This window comes from Hydra vulgaris, chromosome 05 (genome assembly GCF_038396675.1).
Source record: "Hydra vulgaris chromosome 05, alternate assembly HydraT2T_AEP".
Classification (NCBI taxonomy): Eukaryota; Metazoa; Cnidaria; class Hydrozoa; order Anthoathecata; family Hydridae; genus Hydra; species Hydra vulgaris.
The window spans coordinates 32,118,604-32,145,000 of NC_088924.1; the positions used below are offsets into that span (position 1 = coordinate 32,118,604).

Below are 26,397 nucleotides of genomic sequence, written 5' to 3' on the forward strand. Positions count from 1 at the left end.
CTTAACGTGTAGGTAAAATTACAAATAGCTTACGCTACTTAAGGAGTAACCCTTTTAACAAGGCCTCTATGTGTGTGTGTGTGTGTATATATATATATATATATATATATATATATATATATATATATATATATATATATATATATATATATATATATATATAATAACAATATCAGGAAGTATAATATTTCAATAAAAACTATTTAAAATTTCAATAAAACTATATAAAATTCAATAAAATTAAAAATATTTAATTTTATTGAATTTCAATATTTAAATTCAGTATTTACTTATTTTCAGATAAAATATTTAGAAATAATAAAATTTTTATATTATTTTATTTAAATTTTTTTTTGCTCTATTAATTATTTCTATCATTATTATAAAATTACCTCGGTAGATTAAGGCATATTGCTGTTATACCAATATTAGTAACATTGCTCCAACTTATGTCCAAAGTTTCAATATTTTTACAGTGGGAAGCTAAATGCAACAGTACAGCTTCACTATTTAAAACACCACCACTGCAACCACTAATACTAAAATCCTAATTTAAAAAAAAACAAAAAAACAACAATTAAACCATGAATTAAAAAATATTGAAATTATGAAAACAATAAATTAAAAAGTATTTTTAGGTTAGTAATGGAAGTGAAAAATTTTTTTTTTACACATAAAAACTTCTCTTTTGAGGAAGTCAAAGTACATGCAATAACTATGTGGGTCTTAGACTAAATTTAGCCCTATTGAAGAATACTAGCTAGATTAACTAGATTAAAATGTTTGTTTGTTTTTTTTAATATTATTTAACTCCCTCAAAAATAAAAGGTCTTTGCTTGCTTGAGAACTAATCATGACTAATAATTACCTTGACGAACAAGGCTGCTGTGTGAAGAAACAAGTTGAGCGCGGTACTACCAGAGACATGATGGGGATTGTAATGGAAACTTCTTGCTTATGAAATGAACGCTTTACGCTACACCACTGCCGCACATGATAATAATAATAGAGATAATAGTAAAGAGACTGATTGGGCAATAGTAAGAGAGGTTAAGGCAATCTCTAGATTTTTAATAATTATTGTTTTGCTGGGATAACAAAAAAGTAGTCATTAATCTCAAAAAATAAATTATAGGAAAATTTCTTGGAAAAGGATTCTGCCTTATCCATGGGAGAGATAATAAAATCAGATCCATGTATAAGAAATGGAATCTTAGTCTTCTATTAATAATACTGTTAAAGGTTTTACAAGATTTTTAAAAGTTTAAAGATTAAAGGTTTTCTGAGATAAAAAACTTGAAGGTTTTATAATAAAAACAGATTGTTAAATTTTTTCTACTTCTTGTTTTTAAAAATTTTTAATTTTAACTTATTTTATTATATTTATATTAAATTTAATAATAAATTATAATAAATTTAAATCAATTTTATTAAACTTGTAAAAACTTGAAACGCTCCGGTTTAAAATTGTATTTACTGTTAAAATTTCTAAACTATGTTTAAGACAATTAATTTTAATAAATTTAATTCAAGTTGCTTTTTTATGTTTGTTTTACATTGATTTTATTATATAAGGTTAGTAAAAACTATAACATTTTTTTTATTTTTTTTGTTTTATCTGACTACAACATGTGTTTTGACTACATAGTTCCATTAAAAATATCAAACTGATTAGATAAGTAAAAAACAAACCTTTAAAGAATCAGATACAACTAAAAACAAATGTTTTAGTCCATCTTCTGTCAGCCTTTTACCATTACATTGTGTGATGGAAAGTACTTCTGGATGCCGCTTAGCTATTTTTGAAAGAGTAAGATCAGTCATGTAGCAATGGCGCTTTATTCTAATCACTTTCCCTAAAAATTTTGAAAATATTTATAGATTTCTTTTAATCAATCTTGTCTTAAAAGTAAACTTTTCCGCAAAAAAACTTTTTTAATGTATTTTATTTCAGGAAAGCTTTCACTTCATTATACATTCATACATACATACATGCATACATACATACATATATAAATATATATATATATATATATATATATATATATATATATATATATATATATATATATATATATATATATATATATATATATATATATATATATATATATATATATATATATATATATATATATATATATATATATATATATATATATATATATATACAGTGCTTCCAGAAAGTATTAGCGCACTCATATTTTTTTTACCTAAGTGAACTTCAAATGAGTGTAATTCGAAAACAATAAAAGGCTGATAGATAATTTTTTTTTAACTTATTCATAAAATAAAGCAGAAATACTCATTGTCAAATATATAAAAGATATTTCTTTATTATTATCTTGAATTTAATAAGAATACAATAAGAGTGATAAAAACAATATTAAAAAAGTGTGCAAAAGTATTAGCGCACTTATGGTTTTTCAAAGATTTTAAGAAAGTTTAATATTTTATGCGACCACCATTGTTTTTAAGGCATACTTTTTGTAATTTGCAGTCCATCCAACTCCAAAGATTCTCAATAGGATTTAAATCAGGTGAGTGAGCAGGCCAAGGCATTAGATTCAACCGTTTTTCTTCCATGAATTGCTTCAATGAGCGTGCTGTGTGGCAAGGAGGGTTATCTTGTTGAAATTGCCAGGTGGAGTCAGCCTTGAAAACGTCCATTGATGGCTTTAAATAATCTTCTAATATCTCTCTATATCAAAGTTGATTAAGGCGATCAGTGTAAAGATGCACCAGTCCATTGCTAAATCCAGCAATGCAGTTCCAAATGCCAATTGAACCTCCTCCTCTTTGAACTCTTGACATGATAAAACGAGGATTATATTTTTCGTTTTTGTATCTCCTCACGACAACCCTTTTCTTGTAATTAATAAGTTCAAAATATGACTCGTCCGAGAAAATTACTTTTCTCCATTGCTCTACAGTCCACGCAGCTCTCTCTTTGCACCATTTTCTTCTCTTGAGACGGTATTAGATACTTAATAGTGGCTTCTTTATTGCAAGGTATGAATTGAAATGTTTTTTCTTCTTGCTAACTGTTGATCGACTATCTTGATGTGCACCTAACGCTGTATTCAAGTCTGAGACAATTTCGGCTATACTCATGTTTGGGTTGTGTCTAGCGAGCATAATTACTTTATTTTTGTCCCTTTCTGACATTTTTTGGGACAACCAGAGCGATTTTTGTCTTTGGCTGTTCCAAACTCATTATAGTTTTTGAGAGTTATTCTAACGCTGCATTCACTGATTTTAAGTTGACGTCCGATTTCTTGATTGCTGAGACCTCGTTTTTTCAGGCCAACAACTTGCCACTTTCTTTCAATTGATATGCTCCTTAAACCCATATTTTTGTTGTTGCAATTTTAAAGTTTTAACTAACTGTATTTCAAAAGATATTTCCGCCACTTCAATTTATTCTTCTTATATTTTTTATTAACTATTATTAATCAGCAGAGAGTTTTTAACAAAAATTAACTAAAAAGGTTTTTCTCAAAGGAATTAAACGAGTGTGCTAATACATTTTAAATGAGTGCGCTAATACTTTTGCATGCTTAATTTCGGACATTTTTCCAAGTAGTCATTAAACTTCTAATTAATTCATAAAAAAAACAATCAGGTTGACAATATTTGACCTCATAATTAAATTTAATTGGTTTTATCTTTCATTAAAAAAAAAAAATTAATTCAAAATTAAAATTTCTTCACAATTTATATTGATTTGAAGTTGTCTATAATAAAAAAATTACGAGTGCGCTAATACTTTCTGGAAGCACTGTATATATATATATATATATATATATATATATATATATATATATATATATATATATATATATATATATATATATATACATATATGTATATATATATATATATATATATATATATATATATATATATATATATATATATATATATATATATATATATATATACATGTGTGTATGTGTGTGGATTAATTCCGTGAGAGTGGCAGTCATAACATTTGACACTCTTTAAGTTATTAAAAATAAATGGAAAATGAAAATGACTTGAAACTTTCCAGAAATGTGAAATACTATTATATAATTTAGTAAGCAATATAATTTAGTATGCAAAAGTTACAGCATTAAAGTCTTAAACTTTTTTTGAAAATTAACTCAACATAGCATGACGGTCATAATGTTTAGTTTTTACCACTTCTGAACAAAGCAACTTTTTCAGACTTAATCCAGAAAATGACATGGTAAAAAAAATCATTTGGAGTGTGTATTTAGCACATATTGATATTGTTATATGCTGTTTTTTACTTGATATTTTACAAGCATTTTTATGGTTTTTTGTGTCGTGATGGTCGTAACAAAAAATACTATATTAAAAAACAACAAATAAAACGATTTAAGAAAAAAAGTAAAAATGATTATTTAAAACCATGTATATATGGTTATTAAAAAAATGCACTATAACATTATCAAAATTCTCAGCTATGGCTTTATAATACTACTTTTAATGCTATCATACAGAATTGTAAATAAACATAAAAACACATTTGTACAACCCTTACACCTTTAAAACTATGATATGGTATGATAAAATGATTTTATTTATTAACTTTTTTGCTTAAAAGTATTTTTGAATTCTTAAAAAAAAAAAAGTTATGAAGTTTAATATGTGTTTTCATAACTTATTTGCTTTTTTTTTTCCTCTTTGGAAAAACAAAACTCCTGAAACTCCTAACTGGTTGTCAGAAAGTTTTGTTGACAAAAAGAAAAAATTAAATTGCAAGACCGGAATTTTTTTTTTTTTACTTGATAGACTGCCTGCCCTAACCAAACCCTCAGTCGATGTAGCAGCACTCCATTGCGTGTCAGGCTATAAGATAGTCAATGTAGCAACACTCCGCGCATGATTTACAGTAAAAAAAATAAAAATAAAAACATTTTATTAAAAAAAATTAAAATAAAAACATTTTATTAAAAAAAATAAAAGTAAAAATATTTTATTAAAAAAAATAAAAAATAAAACATTGTTTATTTTATTAAAAACATTCCAAATGTTTATTCATTATTGTGTTTTTGCGGTTTTTTTAAATTTAACTTCTAAATTCAATTTAATTAAATTTTTAAACTTAATTTAATTAAATTTTTAAATTTAATTTTTAAATTTTAAATTTAATTAAATTTTAAATTTAATTAAATTAAATTTTAAATTTAATTAAATTAAATTTTTAAATTTAATTAATTTGTGTTTTTGCGATTTTTTAAAAAAACGATTAATTTGTAATTTAATTAATGGTTTTTACTTTCTGACAACACGCAAATGTTGGACGAAAGTCAAAAGTAATTAAAAGTGATGTATTTGTTGGCATAAGAATAATTTTTTCCTTCCATACTCCCAAATGCAACAATCTATAGAACAATTTATATACATATATATATATATATATGTATATGTATATATATATATACAAATATATATATATATACAAATATATATATATATATATATATATATATATATATATATATATATATATATATATATATATATATATATATATATATATATATATATATATATATATAGGGTAACAGGGGGCGTTCAAGTACTTTTCTTTTCTTTCTTTAAAATAAGTAAATAAATTTTAAATTCAATATATTTTTTAGTTATAGACAACACATGTTTTCTATATATACAAGAGGTTTTGTAGGAACAAATTAAAATAGTGACTCGATTCTTTTTATAAATACTTAACTTATCAAAGAGTAAAAACTATAATAATTGAAAAGTATCAACAAAGAAAATTTTTTTTATTGATAAAGTAAATAAAGAACTCAATCTGAAAAAAACAATTATTATCCTGGGAATAAGAATAATATTCAAAAACAAAGAAATGCTCTAATAAAATAATCCTTATAACTGTGTTTATTAAAACTGGTGTATTAATACGTAACATTGTCAATATTTTTTAATAATACTTTTGCTATCTTTTTGGCTTTTCTGGTACTTCAAGTTTTCTCATAATATCAGGAGACCTTACTTAAAATATGAACTTCTGTGACTCATTTGGTCATTTGTTATATAATAATATTGATATTGTAAAATGCTATATGTAAAGAGCAAGAAAGAAAGTTAAGTTTGTTTGCATCAGTAGTTGTATCTTAAAATTGTACTTAGAATTTTTAAGTTTTTTAATACTTAAATAATTTAAACTCTAAAATTGCATTATCTCCATAAAATTTTAAAATAGAATTAAATGATTTTGTGGCAATATTTGCAAAATGTTGTCTCTTGTTATGATATTAGAGTTTATTTAGGCCAGTTTCACCAGTCTTCTTTTCCTCTCTTTTACTAAAATTAAAAAAATTAATAGGTTTATTTAGCCAAAATTAATTGTTTATATAATAAACTTAATAAATGCAAAAAACTTTTTCTCTAATTCATATATTGACCAAATGGCTACACTCTTCCTGTCACTTCAATGATACAAGTCAGCTTAAACTGAGGGGCAACTTTTTGCAGAGCATCTTTATTTGACATAAGTTTAAACATATATTTGTTTGGAGCTTGCTCCGTGTTCATGTCTTAAAGATCATAAAATGCTGCATCTGCCTCTGATCTAGACATATTTTGACCCTATCGTTCTATTGCTGACTTGTTGACCATTGTATCAAAATAGGTTCTGTCGTACATTAGATGAAATTTAACTTGTATTAACCATTTTCTTCTACTGATTTTGTTCTCTATCTCTATAAATATTATATTCATCCTGGTATTGAAAACTCATATTTTTTAATTAATTTTCTGTTAACTTCAAACGTAATTTAATGTAATTTAGTGTTTGCTTGCAGCCTTGTAAGAGTTAGAAAAAAATTTTTTAACAAAAATTTTAACAAGAAAATTGAAAAATAAAAATCTTGTGTTCGACATATATGCTTTGTTGATAACCGCATAGCATATATACCATTTAAATGTTAATCAGCTGTTACATCGTAGTTAGAGCTTTGGACTAAATAGAAGGTAAAATGAGCATGTTCATTTTATTCCAGTGTTTTTTAATAAATTTTAATAAAATTACAAAAATTAAATTTATTATTTTTATAACATTTTTAAATTTATTTTTGAAAGTTTAAATAATTTAAAGTATAAAACTGAGAAAAATTATTTAAAAATATGTAGTTAAATTGCTTTATTTAAAAGGGATTTCCTTTCTTAAATACTCTGCCCCTATTTGTTGCAAAGTTTTTTTTTCCAATTATGCCTTTAAATCAACGCCTTTGAAGTTTTTCAAGTTTGACTTTCTCAAGTGTGATCTTGAAATTTTCAAGTTTCCATTACGCATTTGCTCAAGTTTTTTTTGAAGTCTAACTTGACAAAGTCAGACTTCAAGTTCAAATCGAACTTCACTCAAGTTTGCTTCTTGGATTCCACCCTAAGAATCTGCTCTATTCACACTCTATAGTTGAGGGTAAAAAAGGTGGGGAACAGATACTTTAATTAAACAAAACAATATTGCTGTTTCAAGCGCATTAAGATCTTAAAAAATTATTATTATATGAAAAAAATATTTTATAATATATAATTTATTTTAAAAAAATAGACACTTAAACAAATCTTACATAGAGAATCATCCATTCCTATTCTATAAAGCTGTTTACACACACATGACATGTTCAGAATATCTGATAAGCTTAAATATGACATAATACACAATATAACTTCATCTGGAAATGGTAGGAATGATTCTATTGGAGAAATCTAAATATATAAATTTTAAAAGAATAAAAAAGCACTTTAAGTTGTATAATTTATTACATTGTATAACTATTGTTTCTTTATGTAAATTATTTAGTTTTTGTTTAGAGCTGAACCTCATGTGTATATATTAAAATATGATAAAAAAACATTAAAACTTTTCAATAATTAGGGCAAACTGACCAATTAATGGCCACATCTTTTTTAAAAGGCACTATGCAGACAGTAACTTTGTCAGATCTAATTTTTCTTTGCTATATTTAATAATGGACATTCTTTCAATTTATTTTGAGTAATTGTAACCAAAATATAAAAAAAAACAATATAAACAATTAATGGCCGGGTTGACTAATTAAGAGCCAGTTGGCTTTTTATTAGAAAATTAGATTCCACCAACTTTGCCACAGGTTAAAATGTTGTGAAAATAATTTAATTTTCATAAGATTGAAATAAAAAAAAAAAGATTTTAAAATAAAATAATGAACTAGTTAAATATTGATTATTAACTGTTACACATCAAATTTTATAAATTTATTAAACGGTATAATTACTCAATAAAAACTAGCTTAAACATAAGTACCCCCTCTAACAATGGGCAAAATAACTTAAAAAGAAAATAAATTATTTGTAAAACTGTATCTATAAAATTGTATATTGATTCAAAGAAATTTTATCAATCAAAACTCAAGAAATACATAAAAAGGTATAACCAAAATTTGATAAAAAATATTAACTTTTTCACTTATTAATAACAAAATCAATATGTTTTGATTGCTTTTTTATTTCTCTATCCTGTTGCAGTCTTAATCTCTTTTCCTTTGCCTCAAGTTGCTTCAGTCTTTTTTAGATCATTTAACTTGGCTTGCATAGCTTCAGGAGAAGTTAGAACAAAATACTTTTGTTTAGTACTTCTATTGTTTTTTGACTTATCGACAAAAAAATTTGGGTAAGAGAGAACATCATGATCATTGTCAATGGTACTTTTCAATGAACTTGTTTTAATAGATATTGGACTAGAACAATCAACACTAGTATTTGGTATAGAGACAGAGTGAATATCAGTTTCTATTGATAAAGGAATCGTTTCAGCAGCTTCTATTAATGAGAGATCAAAAGAAACATTACTGATTGCATTCTGGTTTATACGAAAGTCTTTGTATGCTATATACAAATTGTCAGAAATATAAAAACCATTTTGATAACAGAAATTAAAAGCATTCAAATGTTCTGGAGTTAAACAATTATTCCATAACATTAATGCTGTATCATTATCCAGTTGATCTAAATCTACATTCAGAATTTCTGATCCAGACAAGATACCTATAGTTTCATACCATAAATTATCAATCTATACCTATAGATTGATAATTTATGGTATCATTTTTAAAGGAATCAAACCTTGATTTAAGCAACTTCTCATTCCCTAATAACTGGTCAGAGTAAAGTGAATTGGGCAAGTAGGCCTCATATGGAATTGCAGAAGGATTATAGGGAAATATACCACATGATTGAAAACCAGAAATAATGCTAGCAGCAGTTAATGCTTGATCCCAAGCTGTAAAAAATCCCCCCAAAAAAATGATATCTTCAACATAATATAAATATTCTATTTATAAACTATAGCTAAAAATATATATTGCATATTATTTGTAGTACAAATTGCTGAAGAAAAAATCCAAATATTTGATCAACCTGTTTAAAAAATCTTTGAAAACAGCCCTCAAAAAAGCGGCTCTTAATAGGACGTGGCCGCTAATAGGTCAGTTTGCTCTAGTATATATGATGATTTTAAAATGTTTTTATTCATTTTTTATCACTAGATATTCTTAAAATAGTGATGAAAGAAAACTTAAACATTATAAAGAAATATACTTGAACATTAGCTCTATATGCAAAAAGTTTTGTTTAAGCACAAAAAACTTTTATTTTTTAAATGTTTATTTTTAACTTTTAATTCAAAATTTAGGCAAATCATTTTTATCTTGTGTTAGCTTTTAATAATATTATTTAAATCCACAATGTGATAAAAATTCACAATTTAAGAACCCCTTATTTAAATGTTTTTTTAACAATTTAAGAAATCCCCATTGACATTGAATTAAATAATTTTAATTAGATAAACATAAAAATAGGAAGTTGTCAAAATTCTCTTGAAATTATTTTATTGTTAAACTCAGAAAACATTGTTGTACACTATTTTGCAATGAAAAGCATAAAATACATGTCTAGTACATTATATTCATTACTAAAATAAACTGAACATTTTATAAAGATCTTACTTTGAAACTTTGTTTTTTTCCACCAGTAAAATCTAAATAAATAAAATAAGTAAATAAATACATATGTTTACCTGCAGCTACTGTGTTTTGCCAGAACAGTGGATAAAGTTGGCAAAACACTTGCTCAGCTGTGCAACAAATTATTATATTAGTAAAATTTTTAATATTAATGTTCAAGAGATGTTAATTTAACATTTAAGAGTTTTCTGGTGGAGTAGTTCACCATTCACCACTAAATAAGATTTTAGTTTTTCTTAGAATTTGTTGTTTTTTTCATCACAGATGATATTTGGAAGCATATTCCAAAGTTTAAGACCATAGTGAGATAATGCTCAATTACCAAAACGATTGCTGCATTTTGTTTCCTTTAATTTTAGTGTTCTTTAATTTTGTTTCGTTTAATTTTAGTGTTCTGACATTGAGTAGTGAATTAAATTGCATAATGACGTTGGTGCTTTTAGAATAATCGATTTGTGCATTATTAAAAAGACCTTGAAATATATCCTTTCTCTAATTTTCAGTCAATGCAATTTGTTAAATTCCTGGTCATTTACATGATTTTCTATTCTATTTTTAAATACCAGCCTTGCTGCACAATTTTGAACAGACTGCAGCTTTTTTAATAGACTTTTCAATTCCTAAGTAGAGGGAGTTGCAATAATCTAGCTGTGCAAATATTAGTGAAAATACTATGGTGCTTAAATCTTTGTGCGACAAGAATTGTTTTATTTTGGATAATTTTCTCAATATATTGTAGCAGTTTTTAATAACCTTATTTAGTTGTGTTTTTAAAGATAATTCATTATCAAGTATCACCCCTAAACTTTTTGCTGAGTCAACAAACCTAATACATTTCTTATCAATAAAAGTACCTTTAATAATAATATCGTTTTGAATGCTAGGTGGTGCCATAATTAATATTTTTGCTTTCGATTGGTTAATACATAAGAATGATTTACTCATCTATTTAGATATGTATTCAAGACATTATGGTATATCTAGGACTAGTGCATTATATGATGATGATGAGATGAAGGAAGGAATGCTTTAAGAGTTTGATGATCATCTGAGTATCCAAAAGTTTTAACATAGATTATGTTCAGAAATTTGCATAGTAGTCTCATATAGATATTAAAGAGTTTTGGGCCCAGGACTACCTTGTGGTGTTCCATATTTTACATTTTGGTTTGTGGAATATGAGTTACCAATTTTTAACTTTTTGTGTACGGTTAACTAAAAATGATTCGAACCACTTGTGAGCTGAATCAATTATACCTATTTCACTGGCTAATAGTCCAAGTAGTTTTGGTGATCAATAGTGTCGAAGGCAGCACTTCGATCAAGTAACATTAGTACTGAAGGTGTATGTTTATCAAAGAGTTCAAATATATCATTGGTAAGCTTAAGTAAAAGTGTTTCAGTTGAGTGATGTTTTTTGTATCTATATTGATGTTCTATATGAAGATTGTTTGTTGTTATGTGGGAATTGAGATGATTGGAAACTACTCTTTCTATTAGCTTGTTAATGAATACTAAATTAGAAACTGGTCTATAATTTTTGAAGTCTTCAGTATCTGTGGCAGGGTCTAACTTCTTTATTATTGGAAGTAATGTAGCACTTTTTAGACAATCCATGCTGCTTGATTCTAGTGATACATTTACTATTTCAACCCATATATGTATACCCATAAATGTTTGTAAATTATTCCGTAGGTAAGCTGGAATCAGATCACAACATGGTGATTTTGTAAATTTCTTCATATATTGTTAGACCAAAATTTCTTTAAAACTGACCATTATAACCTGATGTGTTTTTCTCTGTTTGGGATATTTGAAGACCAGACCTGAGATTTAAGTTGTTAGCTAGTTCTTTGTCTGAATCTGCTGTTGATAGTACAAATTCTTGAGTTTTATCTAGTAGCTTGTTTACCAATGAGAATAGATTTTTACTTGTAGTATTTTTGTTTAATAGGTTAGAGAAATATGTTCTTTTTTTTATATAAGCAATTATTATTGTTTTTTTCCAGAGGCGTCTATATTCTTTTTTGTCACTTTTATTTTTTGTTCTCTTAAACAATTTTTCTGCTTTTCTTCGTTTTTGCCTAAGTTGCATATATTTTCTATTAAACCAAGGAGCTGTTTTGACTATTTTTACTCTTTTTATTTTCAAAGGGGCATGTTTCTGCACAATCTCTTTCATTAGGGTATATATATATATATATATATATATATATATATATATATATATATATATATATATATATATATAAATATATATATATATATATATATATATATATATATATATATATATATATATATATATATATATATATATATATATATAAGGTAAGCAGAAATGTTCTGTTACCCTTCCCAGCGTTGGAAATTTAGACCACCTTGTTGTAGTTAGTTGGTCCCTATTCGATCTCTACAAAATCACTCTCCCAGCTCCCCGAAAGGTTACATATTGGTCATGTAGAGTTGCTGATACTGTTGCATTAATGCGATGTACTGATCTTGAAACCCTAGTTGACTCACCATATGAAATGCAAGCCGCTTGCAATTATCCCCAAACTTTTATTATGCTAAACTCTATGCTCAAGACATCTGCCAACCATCAAGAATTACAACGCTTGTCAACCCCAAACCTTAGATGACGCCATTTATTGAGAGCCTTATAAAAGAATGCCAGCAACTTTATTCTTCTGGTCACTATTCTGAGTCAAAAGTACTTGCAAATCGAGTCATCAAACTAATCACCAAAAGAAAACATATTTATAACCGACACTTCTCTTCCGGTAAAACAAATTTTTGGCAAGAAGTCAAACTTGCTGATAAAGGACAAATCACTGATTCTATCTCTGTGACATTAGCAAACCAATTGAACAACCATTTCCAAAATGTTTGAAGCAATAAGAAACAACCTAACCTCTCGTTCTTCATCAACCGTCAAGTAGACCTACCTATTACCCCGTTTTTACCATTAGAACATTCTCAACCAACTCAGCAAACTAAAGGCACGATCATCAGGACCTGATGATCTCTCCCCAATTTTACTCAAATCTGCTCGCTTAGAAATTGCCCCATCACTCTCTATCCTATTTAACCACCTTATAGAAAACAGTTACTTCCCTGATCAATGGAAATCAGCGAACATAACACCAATTCCTAAAATCTCAAACCCGCTATCTTCCAATGACTATCATCCAATTGCTATTACGTCCAGGTTATGTAAAGTTTTTAAACAAATTGTCACCAAATTCATCGTCTATCACACCAAGCACATCCGGGTCTCAAACAAGCAGTTCGGCTTCCTTCCAGGTCATAGTACAATGAACGCTATTATTCAAGTTTTAGAGGATGGAGTCATGCTAAAGGTAGCAATAAATCAATTTTTGCAATATTCTTTGACTTTGCAAAAACATTTGATCTTGTTGATCATAACAAGTTGCTACTAAAGTTGGTATATATTCTACCTAACTGGCTCACATCTTGGATCGCAGCTTACTTATCTAATTGTCACCAAAGAGTAAAAACAAGTGATCGCACCACTAATTGGAAATATATTTCAGAGTAGTGTTCTCAACCCAATTTTGAACACCTACCTCCCACCTGAAACCATTCTCGAAAAATATTCTGACAACATCCTGACTCATGCTCTACAACATTTCCACAAATGCCTTACACATCATCGGAGTTGATGCAATCAACTCAAGTCGTTTCAATATTTGCTTTGACATTGAAGAGTTACTAGACAAGACCTGTATTAATATCCTTAAAAAGATCCATGCTGATACAAACCATCCGATAACCATTAAATTACCTCGCACTAATAGTAGAAACCCCAACAGATTCCCATTCACTCTAAATACCGCATTCACTATTACCTATCAGCAATCATTTATTCAAAAATACCTACATATTTTCCGTGATGGTGTCAGTGACCTCTACCTCCCACGAAACATTGGCAGCTCATCTGCCTTTTTAACACATAAATAATCAGTTCTTTTTCCAGCGTTCTTAGCTAACTTTTATTCATTATTTAACAACTCTTATCTGTTGTCAGAAAATTTTTTCCATATTTTGTTGACAAAAAGTAAAAATTAAAATGCAAGACCGGAATTTTTTTTTTTATTAATTGATAGACTGCCTGCCCTAACCAAACCCTCAGTCAATGTAGCAGCACTCCCTTGCGAGTCAGGCTAAAAGATAGTCGATGTAGCAGCACTCCGTTATGAGTTAGGTTATTTTTTCAGTCAATATAGCAACACTCTGTGCATGATTTACAGTAAAAAAAATAAAAATAACAACATTTTATTAAAAAAAAAAAAAAAAAAACATTGTTTATATTGTTAAAAACATTCTGGTCAATTAAATTTGCGTTTTTGCAGTTTTTTTAAAAAACGAATAATTTGTAATTAAATTAATGATTTTGACTTTCGTCCAACACACAAATGTTGAATGAAAGTCAAAAGTAATTAAAAGTGACGTATTTGTTGGCGTAAGAATCATTTTTTTCCTTCCGTGCTTCCCAAAATGCAACAGTCTATAGAACTATATATACATATATATATATATATATATATACATATATATATATATATATATATATATATATATATATATATATATATATATATATATATATATATATAGATATATATATATATACATATATATATATATACATATATATATATATATATATATATATATATATATATATATATATATATATATATATATATATATATATATATATATATATATATATATATATTAGGGGAGTCAAAAAAAGTAAATTTTGAAAACAAAAAAACTATACCCCCTAAATTTAAAAAATACCCCCAATTATATAAAAAATGAGCCTCAAAAAGATTGAGCGCTGTCGGATCACTTTTGACATCCCCTCAAACCATTAATTTAGGGAAAAAATGACCAAAAAGTGGTCATTTTCGGACCTCTTGAGGGAGGGGTTAAATTTTTTTTTTTCATAATACTGGTAATTATAATTATATATTATAATTAGTAATGAATCTTTTTTGGAATTATTAATGAGATATACAGCTTCCAATGGGCTTGGATATTATTCAACACCTAATATATGACCAGCAATGTCGATCTGCATCAATAAATATAATTGCTTGTCCCCTTTAAAAAAAATTTTCAAAATGCTCAGATAGTTGCTGTGAATGTATTTTGTCTAAAATGAAGAGATCCTGGATTAAAGCTGGATTTGATGTGTTAACTGATTTAGTTTTAGTTAAAAAACTTTTTAATTTGCACAAGTCTTATTCCAACTTGAAAAAAAATGCAAAACAAGGAATTAGTGGCGATTTGGCTAAACAAAGCATGGGGCTCACAGTGGCTGGTGAACTTTAATTCAGATAAAACTCAATTTTTTTCAGCCAATCGTTATCGCAATAATTTAGATCTTCCTATATTTATGAACGGTGATGTACTCGATGAGTCACCTATTCTTCATCTTCTAGGATTAACTCTTACTTCCAATCTTTCTTGGAAACCATATATCAAATCAGTTGCAAAATTAGCATCTGCTAAGGTTGCATCTCTTTATCGAGCTCGCCACTTTCTTACTCTGGATTCTATTCTCTATCTCTATAAATCTCAAATCCGGCCTTGTATGGAATACTGTTGCCATATCTGGGGCGGATCTTCTAATGATGTCCTTTCTCTTTTAGACAAGGTGCAAAAACGCATTGTAAACATAGTTAGACCTGCTCTTGCAGCCAACCTCCAACCATTATCACATCGTCGTAGTGTTGCTTCTCTTTCTCTTTTCTACAAATACTATAATGGGCACTGCTCTAAAGAGCTAGCCTCTCTTGTGCCATCTACTAAAATTCATTCTCGTGTTACTCGTCATTCAATTAAGTGTCATCCTTTTTCTGTGACTGTTCCTAAGTGCTCCAAAAACGCTTATTCGTCTAGTTTTTTTCCTCGAACATCAGTTCTTTGGAATTCGCTTCCTTCATCTTGCTTTCCTGATTCATATAATTTGCAATCTTTTAAATCATCTGTCAATCGTTATCTTGCTCTACAACCTTCATCTTTTCTCTTACAGTAACTTCCAACTTTAATTAGTGGCTGCTTGCAGCCTTGTTGGAAGCGATGATGTTTAAAAAAAAAAAAAAAAAAAAAAAACCTATCCAATGCTTTTAGTTCACTACTTCAGCTCTGGTTTAACCTCTTTTACTTTATTCTCTTTCCCATTAATTCTAAAACTAAAAACTAATACTAAAACATTTCTATAAATTAGGCAAAAGAAAGAAAATCAGGAAGAAAACTTGTTCATAGCCTATAAGTTTGGGAGATGATGTACACAGATTTAAGCGAGGATTCTTCAATTGAATCTGATTTTGATCCAGATGATTGGTATCATATAGAAGTTTCTGAAAACCCAGACGCAATAATTGCAAAAATTCCAAAAGATATTTTTGCTGGTAATTTTTCTCTTACTTCCACAGCCTGTGATATACCAAATGCAATTCTATATCAATCAGGTGTTGACCTTAAAGAAGTTAAAAGCAGTCAGTCTACCGCATATAGAAAAATGAAAAAAGAAATTGAAAACATATCAACCATTACAATCAAGATCTTAAAGTAGCCATTGATGCATCTCCATATCCATGTATAATTCATTTTGACTGCAAGACATTGTTCGAACTAAAAAAAGGAAAAATATTAAAGAGGGATATAATGGCTGTTTTAGTTAACATTAATGGAGATTCTTACCTACTTGGAGTACCTCCACCGGTGCCATCCACTGGTGAAGATCAATTTTTTGATATAATAAATTTAATTAAAGAATATCAATATCTTACATTACATTTAAAAACTAGAGGAATATACTTTGATACAACATCATCCAATACTGGGACGAATAAAGGGTCTGTTCCAATATATCTAAGGAACTGAATAAATATCTCCTCTAAATAACCTGTAGACATCATGTGAACAAACTAAGAATGCTTCACTTTTGGAAATTAGTGATCAATAATAAAACAAATGAACCTGAAAATTCTCTTTTCAAAAAATTAAAAAATATTATTGAAGAACCTAATTTTAATTATAATCCATTACAACTCTTACGGTTTGATTGGAATAACGTTAAAAAGCAATCTTTTAAAAAAGTCAGCTGAGAATTCATTAACATTTTGCAAATCTTACATTGGTAAACCAGGTATTAAAAGAGATGATAGAAGTGATCTTGAAGAATTAGTTGTCACTTACTTATCCCCTGTTACATATAAAGTACGAAAAACAGGTGCTATTCATCATGCAAGATTTTTAGGAAAAGCAATTTATTATCTAAAGCTTCAGCTTCTATCCAACCAACTTACATTTGTTCTAGAAAATGATAAACTAAAGGTATGGTGGTGCAGTATATTCAAAGATATTCTAATGAAACTGAAAAACAAAAATGATTGCTCACTTTAGACAAAGTTTGATCTGTATTTAGATCACCAGGACAAAAATCAAGTAAAACTTCAAGGATTAAGTTAAATGATGGGTTAGGTGTGATGCAGAAAAAGATAAAAAGATAAACATTATTAATGTCAGTCAAATGTGTTTTTATCTTTTATAATACTTTGAATATACATTTACCCCCACCCCCAAATTACCAATTTTCCTGATTTTCAATACCACGAAACATAAATTTTTGAAGGGTAATAAAAAAACCATGCAGTTTTTAACTAAAATAAAGTTACTTTATATAGTAAGTAGAAAAAAAAATTGAAAAAAAAAAATTAAACCCCTCCCTCAAGAGGTCCGAAAATGACTACTTTTTGGTCATTTTTTCCCTAAATTAATGGTTAGAGGGGGGGGGGGCAAATGTGATTCGACAGCGCTCAAACTTTTTGAGGCTTATTTTTTATATATTTGCCCCAAATTTAGGGAGTATGGTTTTATTTGTTTTCAAAATTTACTTTTTTTGACTCCACCTATAAATATATATATATATATATATATATATATACATATACATATATATATATATACACATATATATATATATATAAATATATATATATATATATATATATATATATATATATACATATATATATATATATATATATATATATATATATATACATATGCATATATATATATATATATATATATACACATATATATATATACATATATATATATATATACATATATATATATATATATATATATATATATATATATATATATATATATATATATATATATATATATATATATATATATATATATATATATAAAAGGTAAGCAGTACAGAAGTAAGGATCTAAAGATTTTTGAAAAACCTTGAAAAAACCTTGAAAAAGGCAGAACTATTGTTTTTTAGTTCATCAGTTAAATCTCGTGATGAAACTCTTTATATCGTCATTGAAAACAGGTTAATCCATTGTAAGACATCTCCAGTTTCTTTGGTTCAAAACATTTATAGTCATCATAGTCATCATTAAACATCTTTTTACTAGTTTAATTAGTTTAAGCTCTAAAAACATTTCTTCATCAAATTTTTTTTCCTCATACACCAATGCTTTGGGATTCTCTTCCCGCTAAACATTTTTCTAACTTAAACTATTTATTTCTTTAAAAATTTCACCTTATTTCATAAATTAGAGAAGAAAAAAAGATTTAGGTTTCTTAAGTCTATTGTAAACAGTTTTTTTCAATTTTCCAGATAATATCCATCATAAAAATCTATAGAAAGTCAGTTTTATTAACTATTGCAGTCTCAATGAAAATTTAAACGTCCAATTTGAAGATCCATATGATTTTGAGACATAGAATTTATAAAATTTCATGTATTTTACAACTTCTTTAAATTAAAATTAAAGTACTTTAAATTAAAATTAAAGTACTTAAAATTAATATTAAGAATAATTAAAACTGCTAAAACTGTAAGTATATTTTTCATTAACATTAAGATTAGAAAAATAGCAACTCAACTTTAAATATTATTTAAACTTACACAAGTCATAAAAATAGTTTACCTTCACCTGATGTCAATTTTGGAATGTTCAATGGCTTGGATTTCTAAAATTAAACAAAATTATTAAATACTAAAAACACTTCTCAATCTTTAAAAAATAATTATAATAATTATATTTCAGAGTATGGTTTGAATTCTCAAGTTTTAGATATTTTAGAGTATGATTTGAACTCTCACTTTTTAAGTAAGTTAAGCTTAATTGAATGTTTATAAAATAAGCAACTTTTAAAAATATTTCTTTGTATAAGGGAAATTGTTTATTTTATGTAAACTAAATTTAAATAAGGACCTCTTTTTTAGATCCTAATAATTAAATATATGCATCCTGAATCATTTGAAAAAAAATTATTTTAAAAAATAATTATTTTTTGTGATTTTTATGCTCAAAAGTTTTTTGTTTGTTAATTTCTACACATGAATCATGTTAAACATTTTTTTACTAGTTTTTAAAAGTAAAAAATAAAAATTCCTTCTGGACAATATCAATGATTGATACAAAAGTAATTCCATTTGGTCAATTTGCACAAAGGATTCTTTTGAGATTCAAGAGATACAAGAGAAAGCAAGGAGTAGTATTTTAAGAGTAGGTAAACTATTTAGTTAAGTGTAATATTTGATATAAATCTACTGAAATAAATTGATACATAACAAAATTGTTCTCTTTTTAACAATAAACAAAAAAAACATTACAAATTACATTAACTTAATGCAATGTGACTTTTAAAGTTATTATATTTTATCTTTGTCTAATATTGGAAATAAGTATCTGATGCAACTTTATCATTTTTCATATTTATGTGTTTATGTTTTTCAGTCAACTATAAAAATTCACCATGAAACTATTTTACAGGGGTACAAAATGGAAATGCAAGTTAATGCAAGTAATTGTTCAAAAGCAATTTAAGCTTCTGGTGGCAGTAGGAGTGGTATGCATGCACATCTTCAAACACAGCACAAAATTAACCTTTTAAAAAGAGATAATGTAGATGAACCAAATAAAATTACGCCTACATTAATGAACATAAATATATCTACAAACTTCAGTAATTTATCAAATACTTACAGTAAATATCAAAATACTTCAGAAAAAAAGCCAAAGATGTGTACCATTTAATAAATTTTATGATTTAGGAATACTGTTAGATGCTAAGGGTTATACTAATATAAATACTAATATTTGACAAATTTTGAAATCTCGGTCTTGCTAGAGGTCACAGATCAATACCAGCAGACTTATTTAGAACAAGAATATTTTTTGAATGATGAGGAAGAAGATGGTAGTTTAGAGTTATCATTTGAAACAATTATTGATCCGATTATTAGGTCTGTAAGTATTGGTTCGCTGATTTGTAAAATTGATAAAATATTTCATCTATCACTGACAAAAAAGTATAAAATTCTACAGAAAAAATTAAAGGGGAATAAGTAAGGAACTTTCATTAATTTTGAACACTCCAACACATTGGAGTAGCCTACTAACAATGTTGGAGCATTTTTATAAAGTTAGAAATCCTATATGAAAAAGTCTAATTGATATAGAGTCTACAATCACATTATACGAAAATGATGTTGACTTATTATCAAACATAATATCAGTCTTGCAGCCTTTAAAAGTTGCTGTAGAAGCATTGTGTTGCGAAAATGTTAATCTTTACACAGCTGATATAACACTCAAATTTATTTTAACCCACGTTAGGCTGATTTAGCTTTTGATCTGTCTCCTTTTTCAAATATTAGTAAAACTGTTGCATCTTTCTATATTTGTGGTATTGAACTGCTTTCAAAGACTTTGTTAAAAATAGTAGGTAGATGTTTCAAAATTTGAAAGATAGCTTTTTTAAATACTATCAAAAGTAATTTGTCAGATGATATAGTATAATTGTTGCGTAATTCTCTTGCTGCAAGTAAAACTTTTTTTGGGTTCCTTGTACCACAATAATGGGCCACAATAATGAACCAATAGAGGTTTTTAAATCTTTTTTGTTTCCTAATCATTTTTGTTTCCTAATCTTATTATTTTAATTGGTTTTTCATTGCTTTTACCAATTTCCTTAAATATCTGATCAATTATTTTCTTATAGTGTTTTTTCCACATTCATATGGGTTATTAGATTCTGGTATTCCATTAAAGTTCTCATCCTCAAATTTGAAAATTTTTGGCAATCGTTAAGTTTCTTTTAGTTTCTTTTTACCTTCAGCTTTGGTTGTTACTATTACCTGTTTTGTTTTATCTATGATATATTGATATTTTAAATGTTTTTTATTTTTTATGTTATCTGGTGTTGCCTGAGGGCAACATACCATTTAAAAGGAAAGCGAATGTGGAAATACCCTATTTAATCCATACTTGCTTACTTTTCTTTATCAATTAAGTACTCTCTGTTGGAAGAACACATAAAAGATCAGTTGTTGTTACACAAAGGCAAACTTTATATAATTGAAAAGAGCATGATTTAGAATTTTGGCAAGAACCAGACCTCAAGTCAGTACTGCTGCAGTTTCAATCATAAGGTAAGTTGAATGTTTTAAAAAAAAAAAGTAGTACATTAAATATGTGCTATTTATTAGTCTTTTAGCGTCAGCTGTTTTCAGTATAAGCAATTTTGTACAACTGACAGCTTTGTTGCCTCAGGGAGCTTCTGGGCAACTATGGTCTGGCTAACCTATTGTCTTGGTTTCATGTACAGTTAGTTATAAAAGCTTTCTGCTTGTATTATTTATTATTATTTGTGTGTGTAATAAGTTGAAGCAAAATAGGTGCTAATATATATTTATGTAATAAAATTGGCCAATTAAATTAGGTTACATAAACAAACATTTTTTTTTGTTTAGGCCTATCTATCTGTATTATTACTGTTTATTGTTTTTACTATCGTTTATTATTGTTTATATCAGTGCCTGAACTATGTGTGAGGACCAACAACATTTGCCTTTGTTGAAGAAAGGGACGATGCAAATATCCAGGCTGCAAAAGCACACCAAAAATGAAGTGTGAAAAATGCAATGTGTATCTATGCCTTACACCTGCATCCAACTGCTTTAGAGATTTTCACCTGTAAAACTGTAGCTGTTGCATGTGTTATACACAAACAGAGACAAAAGGAAAGACAGACAGACTGAGATAGATAGATGTGGGTGGAGTGGAGTGAGAGGAGGGGTAGAGAGTGATGTGGGTGGAAAAAATAAGGGGTATAGATAAAGAAATTTGGGTTTGATGGTAAGATCTATTCTTGATTTTTATTAATATATAATTGATAATGTACTCTACTTATTTTTCTAATATTAATGATGTGGGCAGAGGAGATTATTATTATTATTATTATAATTATTATTATAATTATTGATGAGTGCAGTTGAAGGAGAGGGTGGATTGGGAAATGGAAGTTGAGTTTATGTAACTTTTATGTTGTGGAACATAAAAGTAATCAATAGTTGATTTGTACTGCAATGGGAAAATGAATACCCAATTGATATGAATAAAACATTTACGTAAGTTGCAGGCAATTTATCTAATACTTTCTTTATGCCAGTTGAATGCACTGAACCACATGTGTCAGCTGTTGCCCTGAGGCAACATACCAAGTATATTGATCACAAAAGCCAAATCAATTAAACTTTCATGAGAAAGTTATTTTGGAGATCCAAGAAACACAAAAAATACAAAGACTTTTTTTTTGTAATATTAAATCACATGCCAGTCCATATAGGGTTAAATAAACTAGTTTAATAAAATACTTTATTAAGCAACGAATTAAATAAACTAGTCTAATAAAATACTTTATTAAGCAACGAATTTAAGAATGAATTAATGTTATGAATAAAGGAAAAGCAAAGTATTATATCAGATGTTTTACACTTTCTTCATGACCGAAACAATTTAAATAGGAGTAATGTTGATGATTATGAAATAAAATTAGAAAAACTAAATCAATTATTGAGTTAATTGAGCTTATTTCTAAAAATGGAAATGAAAATATTGTCACTGATGATGATGGTCATGTTAACAATGAAGTTATAGTTGTCAATATACCTTCAGCTTCATTGCCACTCCCAAAATTATATGCTAAGATGAATATATTTTTAAAAGAAAAGTTTCAATTAGAAATTAAAAAAAAAACTTATGTTCTAGAAAAAGATACTAAGAAGAAAAACAGGAAAGATATGGCAAGTATTTTGAGGTAAGAAATAACTTATTTGCAAGAACTAAATAATTGGTAACAAATGTTTAGAAATTGTATATGATAATCTCTTGACCATTTCCCCAACAAGTGTTGAACCAGAACATATCTTCTCTGCTGCAGAGCTTATCGCCACGAAAATAAGATGGCAATAAGGTGACAGAAGTATAGATGATTTATGCTTCTTGCGAGCATATTTTCAAAAAAATGATACATTAAAAATATGTGATTTTTATTTTCTTCTTAAAATGAACTAATTTTATTTTTATTACTAGTGTATTTTTATTATATTAGTATTTATTTCCAGTATATTATTATTGCAATTAGTTGTGAAACTAAAAATATTAAAATATGTTTTCAGTTAAAAAATTTTATAAATAAATTAATGTAATTTTTTTAATTGTTACTCACTAATTTTTTTTAAATAAAAAAACATTTGTGCAAGGCCGCAATTAAAAATTTAAGAAATAACCATTTAAAAACTCAAAAATTGAAGATATTTTAATTCATTTATGCAAGCATCGAGAAAAGAAAGAAATTGGTTAATATCAAACATTTTTTTAAATGTGATATTAAATTTAATTATTTAATATTAAATTTAATTAATATTTAATATTTAATATTAATAAAAAAAAAAATGAAAACAAACATTCCATTAAATAAAAAAGAAGTTAAATAATATTTAAAAAAGTAATTTAAAAAAGTTAATGTCTTTAAAAAAAAAGAAAAAATAAAGAGAATTTTATGACAATAAATTTACATTAGGCTATTCCGTTAACTTTATTTCCGTTCCGTCTTAACTAAAGCTCATTCATACAATATGTAAGGCTCTCTCTTCAAATTTTTTTACTACCACTGCCATTTTGTACAGAAGCTGCTACCTCTTTACATGGTTATACCTAAATCACTTTAATCTTTTCTAACAAATGTTGTTCGATACAACATTTTTTCTAATCTGTTTAAGATTATGTCTCCTTTTCTTGTCTTGCTAGAGTCACACCACACATCCATCTGATCATCTTCTATTTCAGCAAATACAACACCATATAAATACTAAAGTTTATATAACAATGAAAAGATATTGTATGCAAACATATATTTTTATATCCATAATATGTATGCATAAAGCACATCTTGGAAGCTTTTATTCTATCTGGAAAAAAAGATTGAAAGCTTTTATCTCTTCTCTTTAATTTTAAGTCAAGCCTCATTCTACTTCACATTTTTCACCATCTTGAGCAGTTGCTTTATTAAACATTAATCTTTTTCTTCTTCATCTTTTAAACAAGAGCATCTCTCTTAAGAACAAATATCCTTTATTATTGCAAGAAGCCAATGTAAAAAAGTCCTGTCTGATGTTAAGCTCTGTTATTCTCAATTTACTAAATCTTGTATCTTATCTCAGATGTTAGGTTCTAGAGACTTTTAATTAGTCTTCATCAGTGTCATTAACTAAAGTAAGTCTAACATTTAATTTCTAATTCATGCGTCTGACTTTTTTACTTCTCTCCAGAATTAAGCAAAGTTATTTGCAATGAAATCTTATCTTAATTTGATTCTTGAATCTAATGGCCATACTCTTCCTGTCAGTTAAACAGATTAACCCATTGTTAAACATCCAAATCACAATGTCCATCCAAATCCAAATCCAATGCTAAAGTTAATTCTTGAGCTAATACTTTTACAATTTGTGCTTCAGTCAAGATTTCCATCATAATCTTTAAAAAGTGTTTTCCAGAACTCTCTTCTATTTTTGCTAAACTTTTAAAAAGTGCTAAATAAGTGGCTCCAATTTTTTAAAACTCTAAAAAACATTTTGACCTCTCCCACTATCCTATGATTAGTTCACTCTGTTATTAGTTTCTTTATATAAAGGTTTTGCGGTTATTAAATTATTTCTTTCTAACTGCAGTATTAAAGTTATTCTTGAAGGCCTACCCTCTTCTTTATTTCAAGTAACTTTAAGGGTACCACAAGGTTCTATCTTTGCTCCTGAATAGTTTCTTATCTGCAATAACAATCTTCATGAAATCTAAAGTGGCTCTATTAGCTGAAGACTCAACTTTATACTCTTGCCTTGACAAAAAATCTTCACTTTTTAATTGCTTAGAACAAGCAGCCAATTTTAAATCTGTAAAAGTCTAAGGCTTGCAGTGACTTATGGATTTAAATTCTGGAATTAAAATTCACAATTTTTGTTAGACAACAAAACTCATTTATTTACTGCAAAAAATATTGCAATATTGTTGGCACCCCTATATTGACAAATAACAACCCTCTTACTCTCAGACAAAGTTTAAAAGCACATTGTAAATGTAATTAGACCTGCTTTATCTGCCATGCTTAAGCCACTCTCCCATTGTCCAAATTTTTTTCTAGCCCTGCTATCAATCCATGTAAATCTTATAATTTTGCCAGGACCGGGGCCAGGTTTGTAAAAAGTCTCATTTTTAGCCGAGGATGGGGCAGGGGCCCCGGTCATTTAGTATCCAGCCATATCTTTGCAATTCATAAAAATTCAACAAAATGTGTAAAATTACTGGTAGTTAAAATAATTGGTAATTTACCTACTTTTTATTACTTTAAACTTTTTTATTATATTCTTATAAAAAAAATGAAACTATTATTTGCTAAGCATTTTGTGGAAAAGCCAAGACTTTCCAGGAGATTTGTAATGCAGATTTTTTGGGGGGACAAACCATGTTGGTTTTTGAAGAATAGTTTGTTATTATTAAAGTGATTAGTTATTTTTTTTTTTAAGTAATTTTTCGAGAATTTTACATTTTACAGATATTAGGCTGATTGGACAGTAATTTCCAGTCTCATAGTTCTTTCTTTTTTTTGAGTATAGTTATGTTTGTTTCTCGCCATATGTCACGGACTTCTCCATATTCTAGTGATTTCTTGTAAATTAAAAATAATGGATTATTCATAGAGAAATGATTTCTAAAATTATAAACTTGAAACTGAGTTATTAATATTAATGAATTATGAAATATTAAATTGAAGTATTTTTATGTTAATTATGATTAATTTTGTTTGTTTACTTTTTAAAGTTGTTGTTATTTGTTTACCTTTAACAAATACCTAATTTGCAACACAAATATGGAACAAAAAACACAGGAACATTTGAAAAATACTTTATAAAGTTTAAACTCCAATAACTCAAATACAG

General features: G+C 27.0%; 2 protein-coding genes across 2 annotated transcripts in view; both read right to left on the bottom strand.

Moving 5' to 3' along the window:
- Window positions 1-26,397, bottom strand: part of LOC136080787 (multiple coagulation factor deficiency protein 2 homolog) — a 119,715-nt gene that overhangs the window by 92,397 nt on the left and 921 nt on the right. The window lies entirely within an intron of this gene.
- The window catches only part of LOC101239184 (F-box/LRR-repeat protein 7), a 66,772-nt gene that overhangs the window by 39,710 nt on the left and 665 nt on the right, over window positions 1-26,397 (bottom strand). Inside the window, exons 3-7 of the mRNA XM_065797917.1 lie at window positions 19,046-19,088; window positions 10,023-10,054; window positions 7,608-7,746; window positions 1,693-1,856; window positions 393-547 (exon numbers count right to left, since the gene is read on the bottom strand). Coding sequence (XP_065653989.1) covers window positions 393-547; window positions 1,693-1,856; window positions 7,608-7,746; window positions 10,023-10,054; window positions 19,046-19,088 — 533 coding nt within the window. The remainder of the gene's footprint in view (window positions 1-392; window positions 548-1,692; window positions 1,857-7,607; window positions 7,747-10,022; window positions 10,055-19,045; window positions 19,089-26,397) is intronic.